At 45.3% G+C, this 16,990-nt stretch overlaps 1 protein-coding gene across 3 annotated transcripts in view; it reads right to left on the bottom strand.

The window, feature by feature from the left end:
- Positions 1–370: 370 nt before the first annotated feature.
- CAMSAP3 (calmodulin regulated spectrin associated protein family member 3) overlaps positions 371–16,990 on the bottom strand; it is a 41,377-nt gene continuing 24,757 nt past the window's right edge. For 2 of the 3 annotated variants that reach the window (XM_032208539.1, XM_032208541.1), the window contains 13 exons: positions 16,228–16,366; positions 15,986–16,125; positions 15,434–15,527; positions 14,258–14,306; positions 12,188–12,264; positions 11,385–11,457; positions 7,199–8,912; positions 6,314–6,450; positions 5,827–6,053; positions 3,774–3,870; positions 3,511–3,629; positions 3,132–3,250; positions 371–1,904 (listed from right to left, as the gene is read on the bottom strand). In XM_032208539.1, coding sequence (XP_032064430.1) covers positions 1,596–1,904; positions 3,132–3,250; positions 3,511–3,629; positions 3,774–3,870; positions 5,827–6,053; positions 6,314–6,450; positions 7,199–8,912; positions 11,385–11,457; positions 12,188–12,264; positions 14,258–14,306; positions 15,434–15,527; positions 15,986–16,125; positions 16,228–16,366 — 3,294 coding nt within the window. In that variant the 3' untranslated portion in view covers positions 371–1,595. The remainder of the gene's footprint in view (positions 1,905–3,131; positions 3,251–3,510; positions 3,630–3,773; positions 3,871–5,826; positions 6,054–6,313; positions 6,451–7,198; positions 8,913–11,384; positions 11,458–12,187; positions 12,265–14,257; positions 14,307–15,433; positions 15,528–15,985; positions 16,126–16,227; positions 16,367–16,990) is intronic. The other variant, XM_032208540.1, reaches the window with a different exon arrangement.

Raw genomic sequence — 16,990 nt, 5'->3', positions numbered from 1 at the left:
ATAACTTTCAATTCCACTAACAAATACTGGCAGGAGTTTCTTAAGATACAAGACAATAGGAGCTAATCCTATCTTGAGCTCCTCGTTGAACACAGACACCTGCATTTTTCCTCCACAGGTAGATTTCAGCAACCTCCCTGGTATGCCTGCATTTTTTACTTAAAATAATCAAGGGATAGTATTCATTCTAAACTATTCTACCACATATTATGGAAAGTAGGAATGAACGAGCCCCTTTCACAACTGTGTGGCATTCAGTTTCTAATTTCAGTATCCACTAGTCTTGCACAGGAGCAAGGACGCTTCGCCTGCTTATCAGTGGTACAGGCTTCAAGATTCAAACATTCACCGAGTCATGACCAGTAAAGAGCTCGTTTAAGTTACTTTATTAAGTGGGAAGGACAAAAATCCCAACCCACTTTTTACATCAACTCAACCCTGCCCTATACCCCCCAGACACCTACATGACGCTCAGCCAACCACAAGAGACCAGAATAAGGTTGAACAAGACAGGATTAGAGTGAAGCATCCAAGCTGAATGGGACTGGCTCCCTCCCAACTTCCCCTTACTCTGCTTTGCAAGCAACTTCTATCCGAGGCATAAAGGTTGGATGGCAAATGAGGCTCCAATAATCAAGGGCTACTTAACATTCTGCGCCCAGGCTCCTCTATCTCTTGGGAAGGCTGCATACCCAGCCTCACAGCCTTGGAAGCAGGTAAACAGGGTTTGGAGAAAGGAAGGAGGAAAGAGAAAAAGGAAGATGGACCACACTCCTCCCTAAAGTGGTTGGAGTTTTCTTTTGGCAGTTCAACTCGGGGTACACAGAGACCTGCTCTATGACTGTAGTAGCCACCAGCTTCTCAACATGTAAATGATAGCAGCTGCTGAAAAGAGATCCCATTAACAGCTCTTTCTCAGCTGTACACCCAATAGCCCTTGTAAATAAGGGAGTAGACAAAAGGGAAAAAGGAATGAGCACACATACATACATACACTCCTTGCTCTGTACTACCTCCACCATGCCAACTTCATATACAAATTCACCCTACCCGCTGTTCCAAATTTGTTCTTTTTTATATACAAATAATTGAAAAATCATTAAATAGCTCATATATATATATAATATGTATAGTATGTATAAGTATAAACAGGGAGACCCAAGAAATGAAAAAACCAACAGAATCTTCCAGGCAAACAAGGAGTCTGAAAAATAGACTCTTCCTTCTGGCCGCACATTAACATTCAGGTAGTGGTTAGAGGCAAGAAGCAAACCCTTATTTAGGGCAATGTTACTATGGCAACTCTTTGAGACTTTAGCTTACGGGATTTGCAGGTTACACAGAACCTAGCCTTCCAACACCATACCGCCCCACAACCCAAAGCAGCCAATAGTAGTCTCATCTTCATAGCAGGCACCAGAAGAATTTCACAGATAACTCTGATCCAGCCAGAGATAGTGCTGGCCCAGGACTAGAGTCTCAGACCCATGCCCAACAGCCTCGTCAACTCAAGTCATCCATCACGGATGGCCAGCCGTTAGGTGTCGTAGATCTAAATCTAGGCAGAGAGTAGGAGTAACACCAGGTTCTTCAGGTCACAGCTCTTTTGGTGTGCTTGGCTTCTTGGGGGTGCCTGGCTTCTTGGTCTGCCAGAGATGGCCCTGGATAGTGAAGGCGTCCACACTCATGGACATGGTCTTGCTGGGAATCTGAGTGAAACGCTTGCGATCAGAGCTATACTTGTAAATGCCTTCAATCATGGGCAAGGTAATGGTGCGGGGCCCGTAGCCTGCTAAACGTATCAATTCATCTGTTTCCCCAGACAGGGTGTAGAGCGCCCGGAACTGGCAACTTGAATCACGGAAGAGAATGAGGAAGTGGTTCGCTTTGCTCTTTTCAACTTCCTAAGATTGAGAGGAAAGAAACATAATCAAAAGATTAGATAAGGCCAAAGTATAAAACACAAAACAATAACCATAGTGACACAATGGTTAGAATGCAGTATTGCAGGCTAACTCTGCTGACTCGATCAGTTCGATTCTGACCGGCTCAAGATTGACTCAGCCTTCCAGCTTTCTGAGGTGGATAAAATGAGGACCCAGATTGTTGGGGGAAATTTGCTGATTCTGTAAACTGCTTAACAAGGGCTATAAAGCACTGGCATATATTTAAGGACACCAGAAGGAAAATCTTATGAAGAAGCACCCAGCCTACTAAATTAAGCCAATACAAATATACATAGAAATATATTTGTATTTCCCCAGTTAATCATGATTGGAAGCAGAATTTCAATTGCTAAGTGATGCAATCATAAAGCATGACATGTATAGTTATTTGCATCACGTAGCAATGGCAATCCTAGCAGCCTCTATTGCCATTGTTAAGCGAGGTTCACAGGTTGTTAGGCAAGGACCTCTTTACAACACCCTCATAGCTTCCAACAACTAAGTCAATGGGTAAACCAGCAGGAAATAGGAAGTCCAGGAAGTTTGGAAGTAGGCTCACAGGCATGTAAGTGGTTGTTGTCAAGTGAGGGAGAGGTCACGAGGGACTAGTGTGTTACATGAGGGGCAAGGCCTAAATTGGCTGCTCTTGAGCAGGGTAGGGTGTGTGAGTGGCCGGTGAGGCTCAAGTACAAGGCCTGTGATGGCTGCTTCCAGGCAGGAGGGTACACAAGGAACTGGTGTGCCTCATTGAGGTTTGTGATGTTGCAAGGTGAGACGACTTAAGAGCAACTTATGACCTTCCTAGCCAGCTTTCTCATTTCTTTTATTTGAGGGAAGTTGGCAGAGAAAGTTGCAAATAGCAATCATGTGATTATGGGACTCTGCAACTGTCATAAGTGCAAGCCAGTTGCCCAGATTGTGATCATGACACCATGGAGATGCTGAAATGGCCAGAACTTTGAGGACGAGATGTTCAGTGCTGTGGTAACCAAACAGTTGCTGAGTGAGTGGACTACCAAGGACTACCTGTAGCTCCAAAGCTATTGATGTACAGCTGCAGCCACACTTGTCCCAATTTATAAGGCAATTACTCTTAGATTTGATACCAACGTCTGCATGCTGTGCCCATTTCAAGAAAGGAGGACTATCTTTCCCATGGTTCATTTTCACTATGTCTTGACTTACCTCCAAGATACGGATTTTCTGGGGTTCATTGACCTTGCCAGCGAGGCAGCAGTGAGACAATGCATTATGGATGATGTATTTATTGGACTTGGCACTGGGCTCCTTGTACAGCTTGGGCCCTGCAGAAATACAATGAAGTTAGCCTAGAAGATAGGTTACATTTCTCCCCTTCTGAAGGAAAGCAGACAAAAAAAAGCATTCATAAATGCTTTGCAGTGAAAGAAGATGGAACCAGAAGGGCCTTACGCATAGCCAAGGCCACTTCAAGATGGGACACCTGGAAGTGTGTGTGGGGTGTGTTTGTGTGTTCTAGACAACCACCCTCTGCCATGACTGGAGAGGAATGTTATGATCTGTGGAACAGCAGAATATGATTTACCAGTATATTCTGGAATGGAAGCTGGTGAGGAGGCAGTCGATGCATTTTCCCAATCACGTTCCCGGTTCTGATTTGGCAGCAATCGATTAGGAGACATTGGCCCAGAAGGTGATGCAGCTCTGGGGAACAGATCAATATATTTAACCCTGGATTTAAGAAAACTTCAATCATTTGTACACAGATGCATTTCCTTGGATATGGCTCCCAGGTCTAAATCTTCCTCACCCAATTGCCAGCCATATAGAGAAGCAATGCCTACTCACCGCGAAGCTCTCTTGACGAAGAGGGAGTTTCCCGGATCATTGGCCACAGTCGAAAGAGAGAGAGTAGACTGAGAGTAGACTTTGCTGAGCTTGGAGCCTAAGAAAAACGGATGCCAATAAGAGCTGGCATAGTAGCCTCATTTATAAGACTAAGAAAGAAGCTCATTCATTTTGAGAGTTTGTCAGACCTTGATTTTTGTTTCTTGGGGTGGGGTGGGGGGAATCAACAAAGCAACTTCCAAAGGTACTAAGTCAAAACTAACAATTGCATGCAATTAAGCAGCTAAAGAATCAAATGCTTGCTTCCTCCATTGTCAGCAGAGCCCAACTGACTGTTTCATAGCATCTATTAAAATAAATCATTTGTGTGTTGCAATAATGGCAGACCTGTGTTAAAATCTCATCTGAAAGGATGGCATAATGTCATCCTATCAGACAATCCCATAAGCCTTCTGATCTAAGTCACCAAGAATTTTAAAATAATAACCAGTGCTGCATTAAAAAAAAAACAAGACACCACTGTAGCAGATACCATGAAGGCAAGACATGATTCTAAAACAGAGAATAGAGCCAAGTATTATCAAACTGATAAAAAAGAAACCTACTTCCCTTTCCCAAACTACTTCTCCAAAGGATTGATGCATGTGTTGAAAATTGTCTGACAATCTATGTTTAAAAATTATATTAATCCCACCTCTAAGACCACCAGCTATCTATGCCGCAGTTAAAGAAAGTCCAAAATGTACCAAATTGGGTTAGTAACAGGGGTGAAATTCAGCAGATTCTGGAGAACCAGTAGCGGAAATTTTGAGTAGTTCAGAGAATTGGCAAATACCACCTCTAGGTGGCCCCCGAGTGGAGTGGGAATGGAGATTTTGCAGTATCCTTCCCCTGCCACGCCCACCAAGCCACATCCACAGAATCGGTGATAAAAAAAAATTGAATTTCACCACTGGTTAGTAAGATCAGGTATCAATAAAAACAGTTTGGTGAAAGTAATGAAATCCAGAACTGTAATCATTATAAGGGTTTTGGAAATCCCTAAAGCCTCACAAGAGATTAACCTAGCCAGGTCAGGCAGAGGGAGAACCAACTAAGACCTTTGATAATTCATTATCATCCCGGGGGCTAAGGGATAGGCATACAGGCAGATGATGACATCATGATAGATCAATATACCACATTTTTCGGAGTATAAGATGCACCTTTTTCCCTCAGAAAAGAGGGTGAAAATCTGGGTGCGTCTTATGCACTGAATACAGCATTTTTGGCCTCCTGAAACCCCGCCCCCTTTGCAAAAATGGCCGTGCATAGCCTTTAGGATGCTTCCAGAGTGCTTCTGGGGGCTGGGGAGGGCAGAAATGAGCAAAAAAGGGGCGTTTTTTGCTCATTTCCCCCCCCCAGCCCCCAGGAGAATTTTGAATTTTTAGAATTTTATTAGAATTTGTAGGCCGCCCTTTTCCCTGAGGGGACTCAGGGCGGCTCACACAAAAACTGGAAAGGGGGGGAATACAGACAGTAGGACAACATGTAATAAAATAGCAAACAACATACATTCATCATTCGGGAGGGGCAACTATCCTATCCCCAGGCCTGACGGGCGAGCCAGTTCTTCAAGGCTATGCGGAAGGCCTACAAGCCTCCTAAAGGCTATACACCCCTCTCTTTTTTTGACAAAAAATGGGCCCTTTTCGCAAAAAAATGGGCAATTTTTTGCTCATTTTTACCCCAGCCCCCAGGAGCATTTTACAAGCCTCCTAAAGGCTATTCATGCCCTTTTTTTGACAAAACCGGGCCTGTTTTCATAAAAAATGGGCCGTTTTTGGGAGGTCTGCAGAGTGCAAAACCTTTTTTTAAAATTTGCCTCTTCAAAATCTTGGTGCGTCTTATACACCAGTGAGTGTTGTACTCTGAAAACTACAGTAATCACAGCCTTTGAAACCCCCTCCTCACACTCCAGAGGACCCTTCAGTCTCAATTCTCAGACTTTTCCCTGTCTTGATGAAACTGGACTTCTTTTCCTGGCCTTCCTCCCTCTTGTCATAACTCTTACCAAGGAGTCCTTTGATAGGGCTGCGGGCAAGGGCAGAATCATCGCAAAAGACTGTTTTAGGCCGTCCTTTCTTTAGGGCACGAACGGTTGTGGGCTTATGACGCAGCACTTTATCTAGATCGTCCATCAGTTTGAGTTGATGACGCCTCTGGTACTCTTGGCGAGTGAAGTCGCCACGCCTTGGCCCAACTTCTTCCTCTACTCGGGCCCGCTCATCTGTTTGAACTCTGGAAAAAATAGTCAGAAATCCACAGGGGATATTAATCAATTGGCTCTATCCATCCAACTATCAAAATTGTATGACTCTGTCGCACCCTGCTGTTAATTGGCCGGGTTGAAAAGATATGTGTAAATTGGCACCAATTGCTTGGTTCTAATAGTCGCATGCATATGACAGGTGATACCTCACTACATCAAAGCAGCTACCATGCCACTGGGCAGAGTGGCAAGTATAGAGACAACAATATGATGGCTCATCCCATCTTACTTGGCTTCCTCTTTCTTCTGTTCCTTCTCTGCCTCCTGCCACTGTTTTCTGCGCCGTGCCTCCTCACTTCGCCGCTGCTGTCTCTCTAAGAAAGTGGCTCGCTTCTGTGCCATTTCCTCTTCGGCCTTATCCTCATCCTGTGTGGAAAAAAACATGTCAGCTGAGTAACCCTAATGGATCAGCATCAATTTTGAATTCCAAAAGAGTTAGTTCACTCTTGTCCTCTCCTCCCTCAGATTGGAGACTCTGACAATAATTTCCCGCACATCTTGGAGGACTTGAGCACTTCCCTTTTGCCTACTCATGCCAGTTTTGTGTTCTGCTTGTAGCAGACTTCAACCAAATTGTATTTGAAATCTATGAGACTTGGTGCTACCTCTAGGATTATGTCAGTGGGCCGCAGGCTTACTATCATATTTTGAAAGTGGTCGTGCAAATAGAAGTCAGTAAACAGGATTCAGTTGCAACAAATATTATCACACACATGACTTCAGGATCTTTAATCTGATGACTAGAGAACAACTACTGAAGTTGTTGCAACTGCTGGGATTTAGGCTGGCCAGTGGCAGAACAGAAAAAAATCATCAGAAAACATTTTTCTCATGTTCTATTATTACTCAAACAGGAGTTACTTGCACATCTTCACACACAGAGTTTAAATCCTGTCTGACAATTCCCACCTAATAAGCTTGTGCCTACCAGGTGGCATTTTGGGACACACTTCCCTTGTCAGAATCTGACATGCCCAGATCATCCAAGTTCATCTCAGAACTGCTAGTATCTAAGCAGAAGCCCCAGCCAGCCTCCTTCCCTTCTTCCAGAAGCTCTTTTACAGAAGGCAGAAAGCTCTGTCAGGTAAGTAAGAATTGTTACTTCAATTCTCACCTTAAAAAAGAAGCCCAGACCTGTACGGGGCTCAGAATCCAAAGTCTCAGCAATTGATTCCTCCAGGGAGTCATCCCCATCCACATCTTCATCCTCCTCTCCTTTTAAGCTAGACAGAGGGATTTCAATCAGGCTACTGTGTCGATCACTGGGTGAGGAGACATCACTGGTGCCATCACCTGAAACACGAGCATTGCCTCCTTGTGGAGGAACAGAGGCCACTGGCCGTAGATTATTCTGGGCTTCCACCTCAGGCACAGGCAGCACCTCCTCAGCAAAATGGATGGAGGAACGAGTCTGTACAGGAACCTGGCTGGGGGAGAATTTGCGGAGGTGTGGAAGATTGTCCACGTTATGAGGAGGCGTCAGGACTCGTGTGAGTGGTGGCAGCTTTAGCTCAACTGGCCGGGTGTGTTTGGGACTCTTGGGAGGCATGGGGGCTGGAGACTTCTTGGGTGTGGGCTGGGGTGAGCGAGATTTGCGGGAAGGCGAAGGCGAAGGGGAGGACAGTTCCAGTGAAGAGCGGGGAGGAGCCCCCTCGCGGCCAGTCCTTGGGGCTGGGATCACCCAGGCTTGTGCGCTAGGCTTCTTCTCCTGCATGAGGCGTTGCTGTTGCTCACTCAGGCGCTGCATGTCCAACTGCAGTGAGCTCAAAGCTGTGTTCAGTTTGGCCACTGCTCGGTTGTAATCACCCAGATTCTCATCAAGCGGTCCCCCTTTGGTGATATCAGGAGAGAAAGTAACCTGTTTATTATCCAGGCGGGTACGTGGGCTTCCAGCTTCTTCCTCGGTCTCTAGCTGAGCAAGCCGCTCCTCCAGGGCAAGTCGACCATCCTCAGACTGAGAGTCAGGAGCCTTCTGTAGTTGTAAGAAGGCACTCTTGCCCAAGCGCTGACGATGCCGGGTAAATATAGCCTCTATGCGTTTCTTCTGAGCCTCGATGGCCCGACGTTTCTCCTCCAACCGGGAACTCAACTGGCTCATTTCTGAGCTAAGGGCAGGGCTTTGGGCGGGGCTTTCTTCTGATGGCCCCTGACCAGCCTCTGAACCTTCAGAGCTGATCCCGCTAGACTTGCTGTCGGTAGCTGCCAGTTTCTTCTTGCGTTCTGCAAAGCTGGTCATGCGCACCCCAGAGACAGAGGAGGCAGTGCTCTCTGGCTGTGAACTCAGGGAGCTCACGCCTGAGGTGGAATCGTCGGGGCCTCCTGCAAGCCTCAAGGGCTCCTCAGCATCGGAGTCCAGGCTACCTTCTTGCACAGGTTCTGCACCATTGGGGCCCCCGTTATGGCAGCGGTAAACAGTGGGCAGGGGAGTCTTTTCCAGCACAGACGTTCTAGGAGGCTCTGGTGAGTGCAAATAAAAGCCATCGGGGGCTCCCTCGGGGACCAGGCGTTCACTGCTGTGAATGATCTGCAGTGCTTCCTCAATGGTGGGCAAGTCAGGGTAGCCATCATTTAAGCCGTTCTCTAGAGCTGGTCCCTCTTGATTTTTGTGTCCAGCCCCATGGAGTGACGGCATTACTAATCCATTGGGGGCCTCAGCAGCCTCAGTAGGCCATGGGTGGGAAGAGCGAGGCAAGGAGGAATAGAGGGTCGGCGCCAGGCTGTCAGAACTGACAGAACGAAGGATGCCCACCGGGTTCCCCATCACAATATCCACATCACTGTCCAGGCCAAAGGGGATGCTGAACGAGACCGCCTGTGACAAGGGATGGCTAGAAAAAAAGGAGGAAAAAAGGAGAATATTAAGAGTCAGAAAGGATTGGCTGAGAAAGTCCAATTTGAACTTCTACCCCAGCATTGTATAGCTTCTTTTTCACAATTTTATATCCAAACCTATAGCTATGACATCCTACGCGACTCTTACCCTAAATATCTAGTCTTCCTCATACCTCCCGAGAATTCCAGGTTATAGTTTTAAAGTTCCTGGACTTAAGGAAAAGGACTTGGAATTGGAAAAATTGGAATTGGAAAAATTTATTTATAGGCCGCCCTTTTCCCTGGGGGGACTCAGGGCGGCTTACAACTCATAGGGAAAGGGGATACAAACAATGTCACATAGGCACAATACATAATTAAAAAGAACACAACATTCATACCATTCGGGTGGGGATGGATTACAATCTTTAGCCCCAGGCCTGACGGGATAGCCAGATTTTAAGGGCTGCGCAGAAGGTCTGGAGGGTGGTGAGGGTACGAATCTCCACAGGGAGATCGTTCCAAAGGGTTGGAGCTACTACCGAGAAGGCTCTCCTCCGCGTGGTTGCCAGTCGACACTGACTGGCAGATGGAATCCGGAGGAGGCCTAATCTATGTGATCTAATTGGTCGCGAGGAGGTAATTGGCAGGAGGCGGTCTCTCAAGTATCCAGATCCACTACCATGAAGGGCTTTATGGGTGGCAAGTAGCACCTTGAAGCGCACCCGGAGATCGACAGGTAGCCAGCGCAGCTCGCGGAGGATAGGTATTATGTGGGTGAACCGATGTGCACCCACAATCGCTCGCGCGGCCACATTCTGGACTAGCTGAAGTCGCCGGATGCTCTTCAAGGGCAGCCCCATGTAGAGCACGTTGCAGTATTCCAGCCTAGAGGTCACAAGGGCACGAGTGACTGTTGTGAGGGCCTCCCGGTTCAGGTAGGGTCGCAACTGGCGCACCAGGCGAACCTGGGCAAATGCCCCCCTGGTCACAGCTGACAAATGGTGGTCAAAGGTCAGCTGTGGGTCCAGGAGGACTCCCAAGTTGCAAACCCTGTCTGAGGGGTGTAATATTTGACCCCCCAGCCTGAGAGATGGAACACTTGCCAGATTAGTGGGAGGGAAACACAACAGCCTGGAAGCCTGAAGGTGGCTATTAATGAGTTGAAAAAGCCACAGAGATGAGGTCATGGAGGGAAGATGCTCTGGTATCAGACACAGGTAGAACTTTCAGTGACCTACACAATGTTTTGTTTACTCTCTTAACTAGAAAGCAGAACAACATATGCAGAATATTTTATTTAGCTTTCATTGAGCAGTGGAAGGCAGATGTTTTTCACATCTAATTATTTGCCATCCTGCTTCCTGTTATTTTTAATTAATTGAACTGTTTAACTGTTGATGATTGGTGCAAACCAACCCTAAGTACAACTTTGAAAATGGGAAAATAAGAACTCCATCATTTAAATAAATTTGCATTTTAAAAAAAATCATTTAAATTATTTCCACCTTAATAAAAGTCAAAATCATTTTTGTTTCTTAAAAACAACAAAAGCAATTATCATTACAACTGGAACAACTAGAACCACATTAATTAGATTTGGCTTTGTTCAAACTCATGTCTAACTACTTGGGCGTTCAATGTTCATAATTCTTTACCGGCATGGCCTTTGCCACCACTTTTCTTTCAATGGCCTAACTAAGAATTATTTTCTGAAGATGTTCAGTATTTACCACAATGTTTCTCAACTTTAGGGGATTGCTGGCTGGGAAATTCTGGGAGTTGGGAGTCCATGTATCTTAATGTTATTGGGGTTGATCAACACATGCGAACAACACCTCTGGTTTCTGCTCCATCTTAGATCCCTGAACTAGCACTTCCAGATGTGTCGAGATAATCACAGAGATGCTAGCTGGGAATTCTGGATGTTGTCAGGATGCCAATATATTCAAAATTACAAGTTTGCAGAAAACTTTATTGGTGACTGAGCCAAATTAATCTTAACCTATTACCAGCTGTTAAAACACCATTTCAAAAATGTAAACAGATACCCCACTAACTGTCAATTATTCACTTACGTTTTGCCTTTTGGCTCAAACTTTGCTTAAGGGAAATTAATGTCCTTGGTATTACTCCTACTTAATACACGGAAGGGAGACCATCAGGGAATGCCAAGACTTTAGGCTAGACTGGGAAATGGAAACCACTTACTAAGAAAACTGCATTAGTGGGTGCCTTTTAGTAATTTAGTCTTTTAGTTCCTTCCTATTATTCCAGCTCACTTCATCTTAATTTCTGTGTTAATTTCCTTATTGTTATTATTCTTTCCCTCATTGCCTCCCTGCCTAACTTTTGCCACCACACTGTACAAACTGCTCGTGGTTAATCAACGGCTGCCTAATCAACGGTTCTGCATTCTTCCTGGTAGCTCTTCCTAGTTTTTCAGGAGTATCAGGAAATGATCCACAGTTCCTCCTCCCACATCTCACCTGAGCTGCTTCTTGCTCCATGATTTACCAAAGCCTTCTACTTGGGACATGGATGTAGAATGATGCAGGGAACCTACGTGCACAAAGGCAGAAAAGTCACAACAAAGCACAATTCGAAGGAGATCACACAGTGGTTTTCTCTAGTAGCTGGATTCAAAGCCTGCTTTGAAAAAGAATGGCAAGCACCTCAGGAGGATTATTACTGGGAAGACATTTATTTCTCCCATTAGATCAGCGTAAGGAGAAACAAGCAATATGGAGAAACTGGAACAATATTCTACTTTAGCAGAAGTATCTTTCGCAATTACGCTAGAATGGGCCAATCTTTGGTCATTTTACTCTCCTTGATTATTATTTTTTGAGGTTGGAATTTCATTAAAATCCAAGGCTGTTGATTTGCATACAGTACAATCTTAAACATGTAAGTTTAGAAGTGTCGCTGAACTCAGTGGGAAAATGTTCAAAGGAGTAAGCCACAATTGCTTTACATAATTGAAAGCACATGGCGGAGTACGTCCTTATCACACAACTAGACCAACAAGCTTGCTGTGCCTCTTATTTTCCCTGACCTGTGTGTAGCCACAGCCCAGAACCACTGGAAGGCTACCCAGCGCTGAGCATTCAAAACCAACCTAATCATTGGGAAATGCTGGAAGCCAAGATGAAGATAACCTTTTAAGATTTTCAAAAGCCGCTATGCCTGGCGTAACACCATGTACTTCCAACAAAACTTTGCTTTTTCTATATCTACATGAAAGTTACGTGGAACCGCAAGGCGAAGAAGAGAAGGAGCCAGATCTTACCTAAGGAGCCACAGAGCGGTGACTGTGCCTGTCCTCCAGGCAGCAGTGGGTGGCGCAAGCTGAACACAGGGGAGCTACTGCAAAACAAGAGCAAGAAGCAAAGATTGGATCAAAAGAGGGATAACTTTTCTGCATGTTGCACACAGGAAGACAGAACGCTAGCCTGATTATTATAGGACTAACATACAGGATTTGCACCAATAAGCAACAAATCTCCCTAAAATAGTTCTATCCCCCCTGCTCACAGATATATATACTAACTAAAGAGAAACAGCAAATTGTGGGTGGCAACTGGATACTTAGAGGTACTTAAACACCTGGGACGGGAGAAGGTGAGAAAGCAGGAGGGACAAAAAAAACTCAAGAAGGAATTAAACAATCCTAAAGTTACTATATACACACACAAATGTATATAAATATGACATGTGTCTATATAAGGTGAAGAGTCAATCAATTCATTCATTTGATAAAGTGAATGTGTATTCACTGACTTGCAGAAACAGGTTATTCTAATTTGCTGCCTAGAGGCATTCCCATAACTTGCAAATGAGAGGAGAGCTGTGCCAGAGATCTAAATAAGATCAAAGGTTTTCTCTGTCTTTCAAAAAAAAAAAAAATTATCAGCCTGAAGTGATTTGGGAATTGCAGCGCTGGCCAAGAATCTTTCCTCCAACCATGCAACTCAATCCAGGCATATCAAGGAGGCTCTCCTGATCAAGAGTTAGATCTTGTGAGAACAAGTAGCACTCTACTCTTACTTCAGAACATCCCAGACTCAGTTCTTTCCCCTGGAGCAAAGGCAGGTTCCACAGCTTGAAACATGAGGAGGCATCAACACACAATAACACACACAGTGAGTTCTCCCCACCCTCAGAGCAGGAATAACTCCTTCCAGATCCAATTTTACTTGAAGAGACTTCTAGCATGTAAAAAAGGCCCGGGGGAGAAAAGCATAGAATTATCAACAGGAAAGTCAAGTTTTGGAACCCTGGATGAGTGCCACTTCTCAAGTGACAAACCAGGCTCTGAAATAGCCACAACTCAAAAGGTACTTGGACGGATTACAAAAGGAAGATTGTCTTTATTAAAGGTTGCAACAGGTGATCCAGGGACCAATAGTGCACGGAGTCTTTGGCACAGTACTAAAATAAAGAAAAACAAAAGGGCCAAAATCTGGCAAGATTTGGAAATCCAGTCAGATTTTAGTCATTTTAATTTAAAACCTGTTATATATTTAATCTTGGGAACTCATAAGCACCATTTGTAATATGCAATGCATGTTCCCAGAGTCTAACACAGCATTTGGATTAGACTAGTGATAGAGCAACAACCACTGACTGGGCGGGGGTGGTGGTCTGAGGGCAAACTAATTATAGACACACTGCCTGCTCTCTACCTTTCCAGGTAATGCCACTCAAAATGCCTGAATCAACCCTTACCAAGGTACATATATAATCAGAACCCTTAGCAGGGGACGACAAGGAAGAACTGTTGTTTTGTTAAGTTTCTTTGTTTAATCATTAGACATACAACTACTTTGCAGGAAAGGATTTACTCCTGGGATACAATCCATTCTCTGTGTCTTTAAGGTAAAGGTAAAGGTTCTCCTTGCACATATGTGCTACTCATTTCCGACTCTAGGGGGCAGTACTCATCTCTGTTTCAAAGCCAAAGAGCCAGGCTGTCTGAAGGCATTCTCCATGGTCATGTGGCCGTCCGACTACATGGCAAAGGCGCACAGAACGCTGTTACCTTCCCATCAAAGGTGGCTCCTATTTTTTCTACTTGCATTTTTACATGCTTTCGAACTGCTAGGTTGGCAGAAGCTGGGACAAGTAATGTGAGCTCCCTCCATTACGTGGCACTAGGGATTCGAATTGCCGACCTTTCTGATCGACAAGCTCAGTGTCTTAGCCATTGAGCCACTGCGTTCCATTCTCTGTGTCTTTAGAAATCCTCAATGTTGCTTCCCAATACACAGAATCCTAGCCACCCACTCCCAGCACAGGGGAGACAGGATACACGTAACACAGGGATAACCGCAGGTGGAAAGATCAAGGACTCACTCACCTCTTCTTTCCACTATTTGGTGTTGAGGCTTCATTCAGGCCAGGGGAATCTGAAAGAAATCAGTAGTTTTACTACAAGAGCAGAGAGAGGAGGGAAAAAGCAAGGATTCAAACTGACAATTGCACTGATAGGTCAGAAGAGGGAGGAAGTATCAGCCACCTGTACCGACGCAGGAAAGAAGTCTGCTCTGATCTCAGCTCAGAAAGGAGGCCATTGTTCCAGAATGGAGCAGTGCCAGATCACAGTGGACTTTGCTGTTACTCTAGCTGGAATGTGGATTTGGCAAAAGGAGCAACAGTGATAGTCCCCTATCAAGTGCCAAATTATAGCTGTGGGGATGTGCATGTACCCCAGACACTGGCTGGCTATATACTGCAGATTGCTCCAGTTAGACAGGGATTCACCATGTGGTATAACAAATAAATGAGAAAAATCCCATGTTCATGAAAAAAAGGAGGCAGAAGTGTTTGCGATATACGAACTCCAAATCTCTCGCCCCTAAATTCTAAAAAATATATATGGAAGAACCTGGATGTTAACAAAGATGAATTAATTAATGCAAACTTCTGAGGAAAAGATACCCAGAATAATCTATATTCCCACAGATACAAAGGATATAAACTATATGAAGGAAAATGCTAATTCTTTTAGCTTAGTAAATTAGATGAAACTGCTCTGAGATGTTTGGGATACTTATGCTTTGCTTTGGCCTCCCTATTAGAAAACAGGAAACCTGTTGTTTTCTGGTTTAGAACCCTAAGAAAAAATATACAATCTGTGATTGACTCCCTGCCCTCACCTCCCCCTAAAACTTGGGAGCCTGAATATTTTGGTTTTTTTTTAAGGAGCAGCATTGGTTGAAGAGCTGCAAGAAATGTGAAAATACGCAATTCAGCTGATTACAGTGACGATATCGGCACATCCTCCTTCATCTTCCAATGGCCTTTACCTTTCCCCCCCCCCCTTCAATATCCACTTCCTCATATTCAGAGACACATTAACTTAATGTGACCGCCTACTATCTCATTTTGCATAACCTGCCCTGCATGATAGCAGCTTCTACATTACAAGGCAGGAAAGGCCTGGTATTTGGGAAGAGACAAATGGTTCTCTTGTGAAGATATATATTTTTATAAGTCCCAAGAATTGTGGTGAATGGACATGCTATCTTCTTACCTTGAACTCTGGGCAGTTCCTTTGGACACACAAAATCTGGCTTTACTACCTCAAAGCACAGAAACAATTCAGCCAGGAATACTCCCACGTTGACCTGAGGAAGCAAAGCAGGAAGTGAGTCAAGGCTCGGTTTTTTCTCCCTTGGCTTGAATTGGAGCAGGAAGGAAGCCCTGGGATCTCTGCTCTACAGCAGCACAGGAGACAAGCAAAACGGGTAGCAATCCCATCTTCGCACCCAAACCTCTTTTTTTCCCCTCCCAGCACCACTCCAACCTCTACCTTAAAAGGCCTCATTGTTTCTGCACAATCAGCTTTTGGTTAATGTGGCTTGAGACATCGGCCAAGATTTATTAGGGCAAGACAGGCGGAGTGCCGGTACAAAGCAATAATCCCCACTTGCTCCACAGGAAGAGGAACTTTTCTGGGCTTCCCCATTGTGCCAGGGCAGCCATTTGCTCCTCTTCCTTCAATTAGACAAGAAGACTCCTTCCTGCACCCTTTTGCCTCTCAAGTAGCAGAGCTTTTGGTTCTCCAGCCAGTCCCAGGACTCACCCTTAGCAGTGGTGGCATGTAGAGCAGGTCCTCCAGTGAGAGGAAACAGGAACCACCCAAATAATCTGAAGAAAAGCCCTGGATCATCTGCAGGTTATACAAGCTGTCTGCCACTGACATGGTCTCCTTCAGGCACACATCTACCAGGAAGCAGACAAGGAGGTTATAGTAGCAAAAGGAACGAGGAGCCATTCATCTTGTGACTCTGAAGGGCTGCCCCCTCCTTCTACTCAGTCGCTCACCTTCAAGGCGTATGAGCTGCGGGCAATAGTAGTGGATTGTGGCCGCAATGGCCCCTCCGCTGGCCAAGTCCTTTATTCCTGTGATGGCAGGGAAACACGGTGTCTGTTTGGGCAATGCTTTATCCTTCCGGTAGCGGATCTGAGCAGGACCAAAAAAAAAAAATGGAAGGAGAATTCAAAGCCATGATAGCGGGGTTTTACCTCCATGTGCCAGAGAAGCTGGAACAATGCCCTCCCGTCTCCATGCCCAATGTTCGAAGCTTCTCTGGTCTCATGCAGCAGTCTTCACAGACGCTACCAGGGAGAGTTCCCAGTGGGGTAAAGGACCCACTGAAATCAAACCCCCTCCCTCCCCCCAAATACAGTATTCCCCTCCTCTGGATGCCAAGAGCAAACTGCATGCAGGGAAGGAGGCGTGATATAAAAGCAGGGAGGGATGGGCAAGCAAGAAATTTGCAGGAGCCCCTTGAAAGGCAACAGCGACGGCAAGCAGAAGGACTCAGCCATTTGGGGGGGGGGGGGAGGAAGGTCATTTCAGGAACACTTCTGAATGATCCTAAAGCAAGGTTCTCCAACCTTGGCAAGTTTAAGACCTGTGGACTTCAACTCCCAGAATTCTGGGAGTTGAAGTCCACAAGTCTTAAACTTGCCAAGGTTGGAGACCCTGTCCTAAAGTACAAGAATCCTTTCCCACTATGTAGTCCAAGGGAGGCCAGATCCCAGGCTTTGTCTCACAGGCTAGACTAGCCTTTTGTAAGATGCC

Source organism: Thamnophis elegans, chromosome 2 (assembly GCF_009769535.1).
Source record: "Thamnophis elegans isolate rThaEle1 chromosome 2, rThaEle1.pri, whole genome shotgun sequence".
NCBI classification, from domain to species: Eukaryota; Metazoa; Chordata; class Lepidosauria; order Squamata; family Colubridae; genus Thamnophis; species Thamnophis elegans.
The sequence above is the reverse complement of the archived record's forward strand: the minus strand, read 5'-3'. Positions and strand labels throughout refer to the sequence as shown.